The following is an 18,118-nucleotide window of genomic DNA, read 5'->3' as shown; positions in this document are numbered from 1 at the left end:
ACCCCTCAAAATATTCCACTAATGTATTTCACGAATAAAAGGAAAAATTATATTTAGAAGCATTTAACTAACCCTTCAGCCCATTTCCAGATTACCTGCTTGATACTGTTTCAAAGCTTTATGTAATACAGTATTAAAGAAACACTAATGATAAACCTGCCATTTGGTTCTCCATTTTTAAATTTTTTTCATATTATTTTTTTAATTACTGATATTTCAGTGATAATTTCTAAAGTGAAAATTGGAACAATATTCCATAACTAAATCATACTTCTAGTGTTACAGTTCACCTACAATAAAATACAATTTCTGTAGTAACTCTTGTTACCTCCTTCATAGCATTAGGCTCATTAATTATTTAAACAAAACAGAAATGCTTCATGCAATATAGAATATTTATACTTCATCTTATTAAAACATCTCTTTCCAAGAAGTATAAGAAATTTCTCATGTACCGATGGAAGAAAAACACAGATGTTTTTAAAATGAGCAGGCACACAAATGCTGTGAGGCATATACCAACACAGAAGCATTGTACATTTTGAGTATTTAATTATACAATCAACAAACAAAACAATCAATTTACCTGAACAGCACTGCTAGTTGCCACGCTGATTTCTGCTGCTCCTTGACCTTCATTCTGCCTCTCTGTTTCATGAGAACCTGCATCATGCTTGGTTTGGGGTGCTCTCTGTTAACGTAAGGGTTTATGAAATTATGTACAGGAATGATGCATTCTTTACCATTCAAACCTTTACAGACTGTGAATATATTGGTGCTGCATCCTCACAAAGCCATGGAACCTAAGCCTCAAAAATTAACAGATGAGACTGACTGTCCGCAAAAAAACGCAAGATGAAAGTGAAGCATGTCCTCTGAGGATTACAGCCCTGCAAGACAAAGGATTTGCTATGACACACAGAAACACCATCTTCCACCAGCTGTGCTCACATTGCTATCAGGAATGTAATGGAACTGGAACAAACAACTGTCTTCTCTGCACTGTCATGTGAGCTGTGCATTTACTGGAGACTATGGCTAGCATAGTTCAATTAAGCTTTGCATTCAAAGATAAGAAATTTCTGCATTACGAGAAAGTTATCTGCAGTGTAAGAATCCTGCATTTTGAAGACAAACAGTACAGAATAACCATTCTGATGGAGAGAAAAATTATACAGCCCAATATTGTTCCATTTAATATTTATCAAAATAAATGCAACTCATCTGGCAAGCTGGTACAGGCATGTTTCAGGTATTTCAGGAGGAGACACAATTTTCTATACATCTACATGAACATTAGACTGGCATCTCTGCCACTGATAGGGATCATGAGATCAACACAAAAATCAGGCTTTTAAATACAGTTTCTTAATAAAGCAAATAGATTAACTGAACAATTAGAAAATGTGTAAAGTATATAAATGAACGTGTTTAAAATGTTTCAAATTTTCAGACATGAATAACCCTGCCTATGGAATTGTAAATCTGGAGTTGAGACAGTGGGACTGACTGCACCCTCAGCAAATCTGCCGATGACACTAAGCTGTGTGGTTCGGTTGATAATGCTGGAGGGAAGAGATGCCATCCAGAGGGACACTGACACGCTTGTGAGGTGGGCTGATGCCAACCTTATGAAATTTATCATGACAAGTGCAAGGGCCTACACCTGGGTTGGAGCAATCCCAGGCACAGCTACAGGCTGGGCAGAGAAAAGACTCAGAGAAGCCTTGTGGAGAAGGACTTGGGGGCGCTGGTCAATGAGAAAATGAACATGAGCTGGCTTCAGTGTGCATTCGCAGCCCAGAAAGCCAACTGTATCCTGGGCTGCATCAAAAGCAGTGTGACCAGCAGGTCGAAGGAGGTGATCCTGCCCCTCTACTCTGCTCTTGTGAGACCTCACCTGGAGTATTGTGTGCAGTTCTGGTGTCCTCAACATAAAAAGGACATGGAACTGCTGGAACAAGTCCTGAGGAGGGCCATGAGGATGGTCAGGGGACTGGAGCACCTCCTGTATGAAGACAGGCTGAGAAAGTTGGGGCTGTTGAGCCTGGAGAAGAGAAGGCTGCGTGGAGACCTCATAGCAGCCTTCCAGTATCTGAAGGGGGCCTATAGGGGTGATGGGGAGGGTCTCTTCATTAGGGACTGTAGTGACAGGACAAGGGGTAATGGGTTAAAACTTAAAGAGGGGAAGTTTAGATTGGATATAAGGAAGAAGTTCTTTACTGTAAGGGTGGTGAGACACTGGAATGGGTTGCCCAAGGAAGTTGTGAATGCTACATCCCTGTTGGTGTTCAAGGCCAGGTTGGACAGAGCCTTGGGTGACATCATTTAGTGGGAGGTGTCCCTGCCTATGGCAGGGGGGTTAAAACCTGGTGATCTTACAGTCCTTTCCAACCCTAACTAGTCTACAATTTTACTTTGCTCATATAAAGACATCAGAGTATCAAATGCAGAAAACACAGATGAACAGAGCTTCAGAAACCAGTAAGTATGTCTAAAGTGATAATTTAGTGATAAAAAATGAAATCTATACAGTTTAACTAAAGGAGTAAGATAAGTCAAAGAAGACAGTAGCATTAGACAAAGCAGTAACATGAGGAAACTGAAAACAGTGATGGGTTAATATTTTTCATGGGTGAGGGAAGAGCAGCTGATGTTATTCACATCAACTTTAGCAAGCATTCAGACTCCCATAACATCATCATAGGCAAGCTGACGATACATGGCTGGACAGTGATGTGGACTGAAAACTGCAGAAGAGTTGGGCACCAGCAGGTTGTGATTAGTTGCCTAAAGTACAGTTGAAGGCAAGTCACTAATGTGTACCCCAGGGGTCAGTACTGGGAACACTACTGTTCATCATTAATGACCTGGATGCTGAGACACAGTGCACCCTCACCAAGTTTGCAAATGACAGAGAAATGGTAAGAGAAGCTGATGCACCAGATAGTTCATCCGCTTTTCAGAGGAACCTGGACAGGCTGCAGAAATGGTCTAACAGGAACCTCAGACAGTTCAACAAAGGAAAGCACAAAGTCCTGCACCTGGGGAGGACAACTCCACACACAAGGACATGCTGTGCACCACCCAACTCGAAAGCAGCTTGGCAGAACAGGACCTGGAGGTGCTGGTGGACAAAGTGAACATGCTAGCACTGGACCCTTGTAGCAAAAAGTCCAACAGTATCTGGGGCTGCATTAAGAATCGTGTTGCTAGCAGACTGAGGTAGCTGATCCTTCCTTTCTGCCCAGCTGGTAAGGCTACATCTGGAGTACTGTGTGCCATTCTAGCCTCCCCAATACAATAAAGACACAGACTTACTGGAGCAAGTCCCGTGCAGGGCCACAATAGGGAGTGGAGCATCTCTCATATGCAGAGAGGCTGTGAGAGGTGGGACAGAAGGCTCAGTGGGAATCTTATCAATCTCAACACCTGGATTAACTAGTATGTTGAAAGACCAGGCAACTTTAATTATAGGCACTACTGTCTGCTTCACTTATAAACCCAAATTTTCCCCAAAATCCTTTATGAAACCATTGTTTTCAAAACGGAAAAGTATACAACCCTTAGTAATCAAAATGCTGCTCTGAGCTTTCACAGCAGTTATTCTGGGTGAAGAGAAACCACAAAATATTCAAGTCCAACATAAAATTTGTATTTAATTTACCAGCACAAGAAATGAAGTTGACCTTGTCAGTAAATTTCCACTATGAGAGCAGTTTTTGCTATGGCAATTAGCACTATGAACTTCACAATTTACAGGAAACATTATCTTGTGTTTCTTAATACAAAACCCAATAATTAAACATTAAAAATATGCCAGGCTTCTATAATGAAGTCTAACAGAAACTGTCTGTATTCACCCTTTTTTAAACCTTCTCTCTCAAAAGATAAATAAACCATGAAAATGCTTGTCAGAGATTCATACTTAGAAAAGCATGTAAATCTGATTGTTATAATTATTTGCTAAAACAAAGACTCAACCTTTCTATTACACTCCAATTCGGCAATTTTACTGAAATTTATTACTTAAACTTTCAACTTGGTACATCACTATTAAAGTTCAATAGTAGCATGAAGACTGAGCCAAGTATTCTACCCTCGGTTCACTGGTAAGAGGGCAAATTAACAGCCTACATATATGGACTAGTTGATTAACTGAGACATCACTAGCTGATGGAAATTATCCCGCCTAGACTTCATTAAAATAATTTTACTTGTTTGGGTTTTCTGATTTTTAGAAAAAGACACATACCGTAATCAAAGGCAAATAATTGCTCACTAACCTCTGCTTCAGCTGCTTGTGATTGTAGAAGTTGTCGTATACGGAGAATGTCCTTCTCTATTTGCTGAATTCTCGCCACCCTCGCCTGAAATGAATACATTTTTGTGTTTGATTTTTTTCAAAAGCTCCTTTTACTTACTGCATAGAATGACAATATGAAGAGCTCTTTGCAAATACTGCTGACTACAGAACAAAATTACTTCATTCATGTGATAGTTCAAATGTCCTTCATAATAAAACACAGGCATGACTGCAAGAATTCAAAATGTAGTGAGTAGCTGGGTTTCCAATAAAACCGGTACTCATTTGAACATAACAGGTCATCACACAATACACACGGAAATATAAAAAAATGTGGCAGTTAACTTCAACAATCTTCCTGTTTCTGAAACTGGCATTTTGTGCAGCAATTTAGCAAATTATTTCACCTTCATCCCAAATGTTCTGCTTGCCTTACAGAGATTTGAGATAAATTTATATTTAAAGAGTGTCACAAAGGTATGAAATCCCAAATGACTTTTATTACATTGAGTTACTATAATGATTTGGGAGTTTTGCTTATGCACAGCCTCTGAACACTTGTGGCATCTACAAATTTCAAGTAATTTAACAGGCTACATATGAAGAAAATTAAATACTGCTTCTTTGGTTTGTCTGGGATTTTACAGACATCTCTGAGTCAGGGTCTTTTGCAGCCATATTGCTACTCGTTTCCCACTGAAACCATTCTGTGGTTACTAAAGGGAATGTTAAAAACTCCATGCATTAAGGAATACATATCCTCCATCCAAGCTGTACTGCAAAGCACAGGATGCATTATGATTCTGTGAAACAGTAGGTGTATAAAGTTAAATATCCCTATATGAGCTTGATAATATAATTGTACAAAACACTGTATTGACAGTATTTGACTTTAAAAGTGGAGAGAAAATAATTAGCCCAATCATATCACTAGCTGATACGAACACCAAACTGATTAAACGGGTTTTTATGTGTTAATCAAATGGACACACAGGTCCATTTGAAAAAAAAAATCCTGATTCTTCTACCTGATTAACATCTACAATGCTACACTAAAAAAGGAAAGGTTTTGTGTATCTAGGGACAATGAAAGGATAAACCCCTAAAATATTTCAGTATCTTCTTGATGGCAATTTTTCCCTAACATAATTAAAACCAGCTGCTTCAGGGACAACTTAATTGCTTTCACAGTGATGTAACTATAGTCAAATCCTTTCTCTGAAAAACGTAGTCTATTCTCTGCCTCTGCATTTAGAATTTTGCTAGCAGCCGAGCCTCTTCTACCTAGCTTATTTCACCTCACTCTAGCTTAAGCTGGTTAACAACAACAGAACTTTCCTGGAATTTCTCATGTCAATGTCCTAACACTTTCTTCTACAACAGGGCTATCTAGTCATCCACAGTGAATCCTGAGTCTGCTCTGCTTTCACTCAGGACTGGATGATACAAGCTGCACAGCTGAATTTATGCAGGTCATCACCACTGCTGCTAAACCTCAGTAACACAGCCATACTACTTCTAGATCAGAGCCAGTTATTATCCAGGCAGATTAAACTTGGGTCTGTCTGAGTACATCTATAGAGACAAATTCCTACACAGCCTTTAGGTACATAACTGGCAATTACAGGGTATTTGTTTTGCTCTAACCATAGGAATTTTCTGAAAAGTCCTACTAAATTGCTCACTTTAACATTTCAAGCAGTTTTTCTAATTACAAACAAAATTAATTTGAAATGTTTCTTAGGTAGCAATATTTTGTGTTGGGTAATAAACCTAGCGAGAAAAATAGAGCCTAAGGAGACGACTTTTATTGAAAGGACTTATTTTTGTAATATTTGCCATAAAAAACCCCAAGAAAAATGGATTATTTTACCAAGCTGGTTATTTATCATCCCTGGAAACAGCTGGTAATCAGCAATTGAAATTGTCACTCTACTGCAGTGGGGGTATAGTTTTTATAACCAGCAAACAAGTGATTATTCCACTTACAGGTTCTATACAATTACATTCTACATTATATTTCCAAATGTATGTAACATGATTTGCATACAGAATTGTATCTCATTGTGAATGTAAAACAACTCTAAGTGGGAGCAAACAACTCCCAGACTTGTATGTGAGTGACATTTTACTTTAATACCTTGTTTTCAAAAATGATTCCTTGCTACATGGTTTCTGGTTAAGAAAACCTAACAACAATAGCTGGATTTTATTTTAAACTTATAACATGATAAAACCCATCATGAGTGATGCAAAATAAAGCAATTGCAACTACATGTTTGATTGAAGCTGAAATGGGAAAAAACTACAAGCAAGTAATAATAAAAAAATATATTCTTTTGGAGAAATTGTCTACACAAGGTCTTCTTTTAAAGAGGCAGAGGAGGCTGCTTTTTGCTGAGTAGCTACTTCTTATATTCTGATTCCTCTTTTTGCATTTGAACAGCTAACTAAATGCTCTAAGCCTATCACTGTCTTTACACAGAGTTTAAAAATACAACTACCAATAATTAAAGAAAAATGCAGGAAAACTTTTTATTCCTTCTAGTAATGAAAGGCAAACTATACCTGTGCTCGCTTCTCCATGTCCTGACAAGTACCTAGCTGTTCTTCCATTGCAGCTCTGATTTGCCTTGCCTCATACTCCAACTGCCTTCTGGTCATATCTGTTTGCAAGGAGAACTGAAATTGAAGTACAGAGAAGGCATTTTAGCAAACTGTATTTACATAAACTATGTACTTCTCTGAATAAAAGCAGAACAGCTACTTTTTCACAGCAAACTTCATAAACAAACAAAATGTAGTAACAGGTGCTTAAAATAAGACTGCATTATTAAAACAAGAATATACACCTGCAAGTTTTGTCAAATAACAAATATAGAAGATAAACACTGAGACGGTATCATTCATCACAAGCCAGGAACATTTGGCTATTAACTGGACATCTCCATTACCCTTGATAATGGTGACTCGACTATGAATAGTTTGGAGACACCAAAGTAAAAGCCTGGAGCAACAATACGTGCATAGGCTAAAGCTCTACTTCAGTTGCTGTTATTAAGAGCTCCTATGTAGATTGTCTCTTAGGCTAATATTGCTCTCAAAACTAAAATAATCCACTAAGTAACAGACTGGATAGAGAAAAGACCTTTGGGGGACAGAGTTGAACAAGCGTACTGGCAAGTAATTAATTTTTCAAAAGGATTTTTCAGTCTTCCCCTCTATCACTGATATTTATACTGATAGGTGTGAACTGTAATGTGTAAAATTACGTATGAAGAAAATGCATTCTTTAGGCTATATTAGCTTTACATAGTGAATAAAAATTTTTTGTAGATTAAAATGATAGTAAAGTGCATTACCAAATTCATTAAATATACACAGCATCCAAGCAGAGATCATAGCACCAGATACATGACCAAGCAAACTGAAAGTACTTACATTTTCAGTAAGGGGGAGACTATCAATCCTTTTAGTCAAGTTCTGAAGCTGGGCGTAATACCAGTCCTTCTCTTTCTCTTCCTTCTCAAGCTCCGCAAGCAAAAGAGATCTATCATAAAACAGAAGTGGGAAACGTTTCACTATAAAGACCTCATTACCACATGTAAGTACAGAAATAGGCACTGATACCCATTAAAAAAAGATTAAATGAGAAACAAGGTTTGAAGGCGGCACTAAGAAGGCATTTGAGAAGGTGGGTGCAATTACCTGGCCCAAAACCCCACCCATTCTTCTATGCTAAGGAAGTCATTAGTTTCTTGTCTATCAGGTCCATAGCTATAGGAGGGGAAAATATCTGTATGTTTCCACAAAACTACTTTGAAATTTAACGCCAAGAGGAATTCTGTGAAACCAAAACCCAGTTATTAGCTGTGTGCTACATTGTATCCTGCCTCTTTTAGACAGTATGCTTTGTACAATACATCAAACTACATTTAAGAAAAGCACTAATTCTTACATGATCATATACATCTCCAAATCACATTACCGAATTAAGTTATCCCATCAACCTTTACAAGTGTCTACAAACTAACTTTGTTAACAATACCAAAACTATGAGTAAAGCACATAAAACCAAGGTATTTCTGTACTAAAATTTCTTTAAGAGCATTTTCCATCAAATGTTATAGAAAGGATACACTGGCAGCTGTTTAAAACACTTTAAATGGTTATCATAAGCATACCTAAGTAGCATACAAGAAATATAAGAATATATGCAGACTACCAGAAAATAAACTATTAGAAGTTTTACATACCATTTTATAAATCCTTCATGAATTACATTTATACAGTTGTAAATTTTATCAATGTAGTTTTATAGCATTGTTTCAACACTTTCCAAAACACACAGTAACATTTCCAGGCAAAATCTGGCTAGTAGGGATATACAGAGAAGCAACTCTTTCAGTTTGTTGGTTGTTGGGGTTTTTTTTTTTTTTTTTTGGGGGAGTTGCTTTTGTATTTGTTTGGCTGGGTTTTTTTAATACACATTTATTAGTTTCTTACAGACACTTCCTGAGACCACTCTTTTTCCTTCTGACATTTTAATATTGGTCATTAGCGGAAATGCTAAAATCAACACTTAGCCAGAAGACTGCTGCAATACAAGTTTGTCCAGTATTATTTCCCATCCCTTAACTTCTGCACCCCCCTTTCTAAACTCTAAAATGAGCAACAGCCACATGAACCTTTATATAACATACAAACACATTATGCATAATTACTGTAAGTCATCAAAAACAAAACCACAGCCCCTGACTACTTTGATAAGGCATCCCAGTCATGATTTGAGATGATAATTAAATTTCAACAAGACAGAACTTGATGTGAAGAATTTAAAAATACTTGTTTTAAAGGATCTCTCTTGTTTACTGCTTTCAAAACGTTTCAAACTAGTTTTGATGATTTAACATTTATAATCCAATGCAAGTGACCTGTCTTCTGTTTAAATGGAAAATTAAAATTGACAGGGTCCCTCATTTCAGCTGCAAGAGAAAGGCATCATAGCCCAGTATCTGAGATCAAATTTGTAAAAGCATAATTAATGCAATCCTTACAGAAAGTATTTTTACCATATGAGGATTTGCAAATGTGAAAGGACTGACTAATTCTGCCTCTGGATGTCAAAGAACTGGTAGTATAATCCAGAAGGTTTACTTTCAGCTAAATGAACGTGTGATTAAGTTCCTGTTGTAAAATGTAAGGGTATTCAGTTTGTGAGACACAGTCATTCAATATGCTTTGATATGCACAATGGATGCTAGAAGCAAGGAACAACTTAGGAACCATCAGTGCACCATAAAGAATATAATGCATGACCTGAGGGTGACTCCTCTAACTTAAGAGTGCAATTTTGCTTGAGTAATGCTTTATTTGAGATTACTAGTCCTTGTCACTGCTCTTTGAGAATCCAAGGTTTTAACAATGTCTTTAAGGTCTCTCAGCACAAAGCCTATAGGGCTTGTACAGCAGGTTACATATAGCAGGTTGCCATGTATGTATGTGTGCATATATACGTATAACAGATTGCACTTCAATTTCGTTAAAAACGGGCAGCAAGTCTCTGTAGATGTGTCTAGTAAGCTGCACCTTGAACTTAACATTGCTATCAGATGCTACACCAACCAGAATAATGCTTTCTCAGCCTCCTGGAACTTCTTGTGGTTAGGAGAACATTTAAGGTGGAAGAGCTGTTACTAATCATGGAAAAAGAACTGATGGAAAGACCCAGAGCAGTTATTCCATTTTTTTATACCCCAAAACTGTTTACATCAGGACTTTCACAGTGTCAGAGAAAATTCTGTTCTCTTCCATACACTGTCAAGTTCAGTCAGACTGCAGCAAGGCAAATGAAGCAAGCTTTTGGAACTTAACACTATTTTTATCAGTTAACGAAAGGTTTCCAGTTTTAACTGCTTTTTCTAAAGGATGGGTATTTCGAAAGACTTCTCTAATGTGGTATTTCTGAAGCTCCCAACAATATATGAAGCTGAATGACTGCAGAGAATTGGTTTCTTCTTTTGAAAATCTTTTCTGCATAGTTATGCCAATGTTATTCCCAGCTAAAAGAGAGAAGAGAAACAAACTATATGCTACTCAACTTGCATTATGTAAATTACAATTATAATTAATACTTTCACTTTAATTAGCAGGTGATGAAAAAAACCTTGAAAACTGCAAAGGCAAACCAACAATCAGAAGTAATCTGCAGTGTACTCTGAAAAGTTTAGTTGTTGATAAAGTGTATTATCAAACACACATGGAAATAACCAGACGGAAAGCAGAAGACATTTAATGCCTATTGTATTCTAAATTGGCAACCTAAAAACATAACCCCCACACTTTTTTCCCTTTTCTTTTTTGACTTTCAGATTAGAGGAGAGATAAGCAAATGAGAAAGATGCAATTTCACCTTCATTCTGGTAACTGAATCATTGGATTAATTTTCTTCACTTTAGAAAATCACTGTTAGGCAAGCTAACCCATTTTTCCAATCTGAAACAAATTTCAGTACTTTCTTCTTGTTTCTTACTTGTTTACATTAATAAGCATCTAGTGAATTAGTTTATTCATAAACTGTTCATGAATCTGCCAAGATGACACACAGTTAATACACCTTTGGTCCATGCTGCCCATGAGCAGCATGCATTGTGCTGCTGTCTTAAGATACTGAGTGGAAACATTCCCCTGCTACAGGTTTCAAAAAAATGTTATTTATTCTAAATCATTTTAGTATTTTGAGGTTTGTCAGGTTCCATGACTTCTTTGAAAGTCTATGCAAGTGATCAAAAACATTCTGTCAGGAAACATGTTTATACATATGCTTAGAAATACAGAAACTTAGTAAGTATGCCTAACAAGTTCAGATGCTAAGTATAGGAAAATAAGTGGATAATTTTCTTTCAGGTAGTGATTTCAGATGCATGGTCCTACACCACACCCTACCCTTTTCTGATTCATGTGGCTACCCAGGGTCCACATCTATGCACTACATGTTCTTATATGTTCCCTGAAACAGTATAAAAAATAGCGCAGTTTGGATTATCCATCATGTCACTAATAATAAAGCCAGATGAGATCTGGCCATGCCTCTATAGATCATCTTCTCTACAGCACAAATCTTTACCCAGTCAGCTGTGACAGTGACACTGCCTAAGCTCATGTGAAATTAAAATTTTCTTGTCCCTTTTTTCACTGTTATTTGGAAGAAAGACCAGTTCACTGCCTAAACTGTCTTTACCATGGAGAAAAACATCCAAAGAACCTTAGAATCCTTCCTCTACCAGGCTGATTTCAGCCTCCAATACAGACAGCTGTTGGGATCCTCCCCACTGGCAGAGCAGGAGAGACTGAAAAGTCCTTGATGAGGGTAAATGTTCTGAGCAACAACTAAGACATCACTGTGTTATCACCACTGTTCTCAGACTAAAGCCAAAACACGGCACTGCACCAGCTACTAGGAAGGAGAAAAATAACTGTTACAGCTGAACCCAAGGCAAGCAGTCAACAACCAAATCTTCAAGAAACCATATCTTACAGACAGGCTTTTGAAAACATCTGGGATTTCAGTCAGGTTTGTTTTAGGATAGAAAGATGTCTTCAGTGGAAAGCGCTGCATGTCTCTTACTTTCACATTTCCTTTGTAAGTGATTGATAAAGTGCTACAAATCTGTATTATGTCCTTAAAGTATGTTCTTCCTATTAAATGGCTACCACCACCTTCCAAGAAAAGAAATTCCGTTATTTTGTGAACTTAAAACATCAGATGGAATCCTCATCTTGAAGATAAGAGTAAATACTTTCGTTCAGCAGACATTCTTCTGACAGAAGAATCACCACGTATGTTTCTGCTAATATTAAATAACTGATCAACCAGCTATCGCAGTTACAAGCTTTTGCAAAAAAGAGAAAGATGTTGCACATTACACTGGTAAGAGTTTCAGCCCTTGTCAACAGCAGTGAGGAGATATGGCAGTATGTGGGATGCTCTGCCCGCCCTAGTATATCTCACATGTTGACAATCTGCTGATGAAACAAAATAACCTTCAGCCAACAAAGAATGACAACAAAATGCATACAGGAAGAAGCAGTAGAAACTGTAGGATGTGTCTTAATATTTTATATACATATTTTGTGTGCATTCCTTTTTTTAAATTTATATATTTTTAATATACATATTTGCTGTACATTCCTGTTTTCCTTACCCGTCAAGATAAAAGTACCAGTGATCAAACCATATGCGTGACAGCTAAATACTAGCTTTGTCAGTAAATTTTCATGATAAAATCAGAAGTCAATCCATACTGGATAAATAAACAAAGGAATTCACCTCTCTTTTTCTAGCTCTTCTAAATAACCAGTGCTTTCTCTGCTTCCATTCATAAATCCTCTTCTTGGAAATGATCCCATGGGAACAGGACTGCACTCTCCTGAACGGCTTGACAGAGACCCTTCCCGGCTCCCCGATGAACGCACGGACACCTTTGGCCGTAACCTCACTCCAGGGAAGTTCGTACTTTCCAAGTTCAGTTCTGGATAATAAAGAGCAAACATTTTCAGAACTGATGTTCAGCAGCATAAATCTGAAAGATCATTGCTATCTTTAATTTCTTCTTTCCTAAAGAAATCCATGATTTTTTGATGGAAACATTTTGCATGAACATCGAAAGAACATAATGTGAACAAAACCAATCTTGATGGTACACATTTGAGCAGATGACCAAACCGCAATCTTGACAACCAGAAGAGTATCTCCACACAAGCCTGCCTGCTTCTTGCCCAGAGGACCTATGGAATGGACAGTTTTGCATAAATGTCATATGAATTGTTCCTCTGGCCCACTTCCTAACAGCTTCTTTTTTAGAGATCCTGCAGATGCTTCACTGTCTCATAAATGATGACAATATCGTTCACAACAGGGCCCTTAAATATATACATCCGCTGTGATATTTCTAGTTCAGTAGTAGGTATAATGGATGCATACAGAGAGTTAGCAGTCTGGGCTTGCTCTGCACATCCCATGTAATGTGATGATGCACATTTCAGCATCTGCTCTAGGGAAGGGGGCTTCAATTTACAGCATGACAGACACAATTCCAGTAATATGATATGGAGAGGGCAGGGCATGCAAACAAGTTTACAAAATTGGTAAAACTAATCCATTAACTTAAACAATTTATCTTTTCTTTCTGAAGAACCGTACGAAATGTAAGATCCATCAAAAGCAATTTATATGAAGCTCTAGATTAGCAGTAGTAAAAGCATAAAAGCAGCAAAGGAACACTTTTTTTTTGAGAGTGTGTCTTAAAATGCTTAGTGAAAATAAGAGGCACTGAGACTGTGCCCAATGATCAACATCAGAACTGGAATGAAGATGCAGCTTAGTTAGAAATCTTCATCCCCCAAAAAAGTAACAGAGAAACAAATGAATCCACTTAAAACATAATTCTAGATTTACCTTTAAGTCGTTCCAGTAAGTCAATTTGTCCAGAAGATGCCATTGCTTCATCTTCAATACTTCCTTGTAGCTGTTTCAGCACCTCCTGTAAGAAACTAAGCTTAATTAAGAAATCTTTACAACAATACACCTTACTCTGTCCTCAACTGCACATTTATGTAACTGCTATTTTGCTACTGATGTAAACTTTATTTCATGTGAACAGTGACCAACTGTCGTAGTTTTGTCATCGTATATGTTCTATTGTATTTCCCCAAGCACTGTCACACTATAAAGTATATCCTGAATAATTCATCCTCTCCGGTAGTCCAGTCTACTTATTGTTTTATTTAAAAGTTCTTCTTAAAGTGAATGCCAGTTATTTCAAATTTACAAATGGAGAAATAGATGTACAGCATAATTAGTCAAACTTCTCCACCTATGTTATCTAAAATTAGCCTTGTAAAAATAAAATTTGGATACATAATTAAAAGCTAAAAAAGTATTTTCAAATCCACAATTTTTAAACCTCAAAGATACCAGAGCAGAAGTAATCCCGATTTATTATCTGCAAGGCCCCAGCACAACTGTAAATAAGCAAACGAAGTCATTATTCTTACTGCTACCACCTCTGCACCTACAAGGAAAAGACTTCGGATTTCTCATGGTGTCCTAGTATTTGGTTTATTACTACTAGCACTACCACAACGCCTACAAGGAAGAAATTTATGAATCCTTCCTGCAGCTGAAGCTTCAAAGCAAAGACTATTGTTGTGTGCTATTCACACTATGTATGATAAAATGATATAGTTGAAGGAACATACTTCTAAAGCACAAAAAGATTCGCAGTAAACAATGACTACTACAGTAAAAGAGGTCTGAAAGCCCCCAGGTCCCTAATGCTCACTGGCCTAAATCCAGGTAGGAAATTAAATGCAAGTTAGTGAATGCCTTTTCTATATCACAATGGCAGATACATCAATAGCTAGAACAAATTGAAATGACTGTCCACAAGGCAAAAAGCTCTTACTGGAATTTAAAATACCATGTTTCATACTGTAGCATGGAAAATATTTCTAGAAGCAGCAACAGTCAGGAAACAAAAACAATTTTGAGTAATGAAAGGTACTTCCATATTTTTCATACATAGATTCTACGCCCAGAATTGTGCTTCTTGTCAGACCTGAAAACTAAGTTTAGACAATTTCAAAATATCTCTGTATCACTGTTTTGCTCTTTTAAGAACATAGCATACCTGTTTAGCTCTTGCAACTTGTACAGAAGATACCTTTTAAATGCATTTTGGTTTTAAATGCATTTTGCTCTTTCCAAAGAAGACAAAATGGCATCTACAAAAAGTCAACATATTCTTTAAACAGACACACTACTGACCTTTTCAGTATTCAAAATGTTTGTACCACGGCAGGAGGGGGAAGAAAGTAAATGGATTCTGAGTAAAGAACAGGGTTCTGGGGAAGTATCTCCAAGCACTAGACCCAGAGGAAATGGTTGCAGCATCGTCGCTACAGACACCCATGATATAATAAGGTGCTGGTACAGCATGGTCACTACAGACACCCGTGATATAATTAGGTGCTGGTACTCTAGGAAGAGGAATCCTGGAATGCAGATACACTAATTATGTTTACACTTGTGGAAATAATACTGCACATTAGAAGCAGATTACAGCATTATTCTAAGCAAATTATTTCCTGACTTAGTAGCGACTTACTGAAAAAATACGCAAACTAAGAACATTTATAAGCAAGGCTGCAGAATTTTTTTTCTATTCTTTTAAAGAATGCAAGTCAAATTATTTTACCGGTTACTTAAATATAACCTAGTTTATCTCATCCTATAGCAAAAGATCAAAAGAATGCTTTTGGAAATTGAACTGGCCCTATGACTCACCATTATTTAAAAAAGGTCACTGTATTCACTGTCTGTGAAGTACACAAAAAATGTCATTTTGTTACTTGGACTCTATGAATACAGTTCTGACCTTAAAACTACTTTATGGATAATAAAAAAGATCAGATCTATATGCAAGTAACTGCAAAATCACTGAGAAGAAAAGCACCTTAACTAATAGTACACACCCAGTACTTAGCCCTCAGCTGAGCGGTAAAATTGCTTAAGGGCTGTGAATTTACTCAAACTGCTAATAAAGAAAGGAATTACAGAGAAATAACACTAACAATGCCAGATTTAAAATTCCAAGAAGGTAAGATTTAAAAGCATATTCAATTTTTGAGAAATCTATGTATAAATATTTACATACAGAAATATTTTAAAAGATGGTATCCATAAAAAGATTTTCTTTTTTAAACGGATATATCTCCTTTGGCAGGAAAAGGAGCACTAATAACAATTCACACAAGTCACAAACATTTGGTCTTCTGTGTACACTACTTGCCCCCTGCCTTGAATAGTGTCTTACTACTTGTTTTCACTTTCCTGAAAGTTTGTGTATTCAGCAAATGCCAAAGTGCATAAATCATCATGATAATTAAATATAAAAAATCACTGGCTGTAGTATGCCAGATATATTCACAAATAAGTATCAGATTAAATTTATTAGATCTTTTAAAGGTAAGCATCAGTCTATACTTAAAAAGACTTCTAACAAAAGTGATTGTATCAATCATTTTCTAATAAGACACTCTTCATAGCTGTTTCTCCTTTTTAGCTAATAACTATACTTGGGCCCTTAAGAAGAAACATTCCTGTCATACACCCACACCCCCCTTTGTGTTTCTTTCAATGTCTGCAAAAAAACACAAATTGAGTTATCCTTCATTTAGGTTTCTTTAGGTGAGGCCTACCTTTGTTACTACATTTACAACATTTGAGTATAAAAACATCTTTAACTGCACAGATATAGAAAATTTCATATAGTAAATGAGCATCAAATTTAGCAACATATAGCACGGGAATATGCATACTGAATGACTGAGAACTATTCTTTTTTACCAAATCAGCAGTATTTTTAAATGAGAATACTGATGGAACATTTGTACTCATATTTTAGTGCAATACGCTGAGAACTTTACATACAATTTCACTCTAAACAGGAAGTGATTTTTGAAGTTCAAGCCACTGCTGCACATTGTTTCAAGTATTATTTATAAGGGCAGAAAAAAGATAACATATACTAGAAGCATATACATCACCCAAACTCGAGGAAAGACTTATATGCTGAAACAGTATGAGGAACGGACAGTACAGTAATATTTTCTATGCATTTACAGATACCATAAACCAAAGTTCAAGGTCTTATATGACCCTGCCTAATCACAGAACCACAGAATTACTTTGGTTGGAAGGGACCTCTGGAGATCATCCAGTCCAACCCCCCTGCAAAGGCAGGGCCACCTGTAGTGGGTTACACAGGAACGTGTCCAGGCAGGTTCTGAATGTCTCCAGAGAAGGAGACTCCACAACCTCCCCGGGCAGCCTGTTCCAGTGCTCTGCTACCCTCAACATAAAGAGTTCTTCCTCACGCTGAGGTGAAATGTCTTGTTTTAATTGATGGCCACTGCTCATTGTGCTGTCACTGGGCATCACTAAGAAGAGTCTTGGCACCATCTTCCTGGCACCTGCCTTTGAGATATTTATATGCAATACTGAGATCCCTTCTCAGTCTTGTCTCCTCCAGACTAAACAGGCCCAGCTCCTGCAATCTCTTCTCATAAGAGAGATGGTCCAGACCCCTGGTCATCCTTGTGGCCATCTACTGGACTCTCTCCAGTAGCTCCTTGTCTTTCTTGTACTGAGGAGCCCAGAACTCGACGCAGTTCTCCAGCTGTGGCATCATCAGGGTCAAGCAGAGTGAGGATCACCTCCCTTGGCCTGCTGGCCACACTCAGTACAGCCCAGGACACTACTGTCCCTCCTGGCCACAAGGGCACACTGCCAGCTCACGATCAACTTGTCACCCACCAGTACCCCCAGGTCCTTCTCAGCTGAACAGCTCTCTAGTAGGTCAAGCCCAGCCTGTAATGGTACTTTGGGTTCTTCCTCCCCAGGTGCAGTACCCTACACTTGCCCTTGTTGAACCTCATTATGTTTCTCTCTGCCTAATTCTCCAGCCTATTGAGGTCCTGCTGAACAGCAGCACAGCCTTTAGGTATATCAGGGAGATAACACTCACTGTTCTCCCCTCATTGACCCATCTTGCCATGTCATCATAAAAGACTGACAGGAACTTAATTATATGAACTTTGAATTACTGGAGCTTAATATGACCTTGACATAATGATATCACACATGGTACAACACTCTCCAAGGCCCAGTGAGAGCTACGGAAGAGGCCCTTTATTCCTAAGCATTTTGGCGAATTACACTGGTGCTTAATCAAGCTTGGTGCAAGCCCT

At 37.5% G+C, this 18,118-nt stretch overlaps 1 protein-coding gene across 1 annotated transcript in view; it reads right to left on the bottom strand.

The window, feature by feature from the left end:
- The window catches only part of APC (APC regulator of WNT signaling pathway), an 89,117-nt gene that overhangs the window by 25,827 nt on the left and 45,172 nt on the right, over positions 1–18,118 (bottom strand). The window contains exons 3-8 of the mRNA XM_065661256.1: positions 13,764–13,848; positions 12,636–12,837; positions 7,748–7,856; positions 6,875–6,988; positions 4,287–4,370; positions 587–691 (exon numbers count right to left, since the gene is read on the bottom strand). Of these exons, the coding sequence (XP_065517328.1) occupies positions 587–691; positions 4,287–4,370; positions 6,875–6,988; positions 7,748–7,856; positions 12,636–12,837; positions 13,764–13,848 (699 nt within the window). The remainder of the gene's footprint in view (positions 1–586; positions 692–4,286; positions 4,371–6,874; positions 6,989–7,747; positions 7,857–12,635; positions 12,838–13,763; positions 13,849–18,118) is intronic.

Source organism: Lathamus discolor, chromosome Z (assembly GCF_037157495.1).
Source record: "Lathamus discolor isolate bLatDis1 chromosome Z, bLatDis1.hap1, whole genome shotgun sequence".
In the NCBI taxonomy this organism is placed as follows: Eukaryota; Metazoa; Chordata; class Aves; order Psittaciformes; family Psittacidae; genus Lathamus; species Lathamus discolor.
The sequence above is the reverse complement of the archived record's forward strand: the minus strand, read 5'-3'. Positions and strand labels throughout refer to the sequence as shown.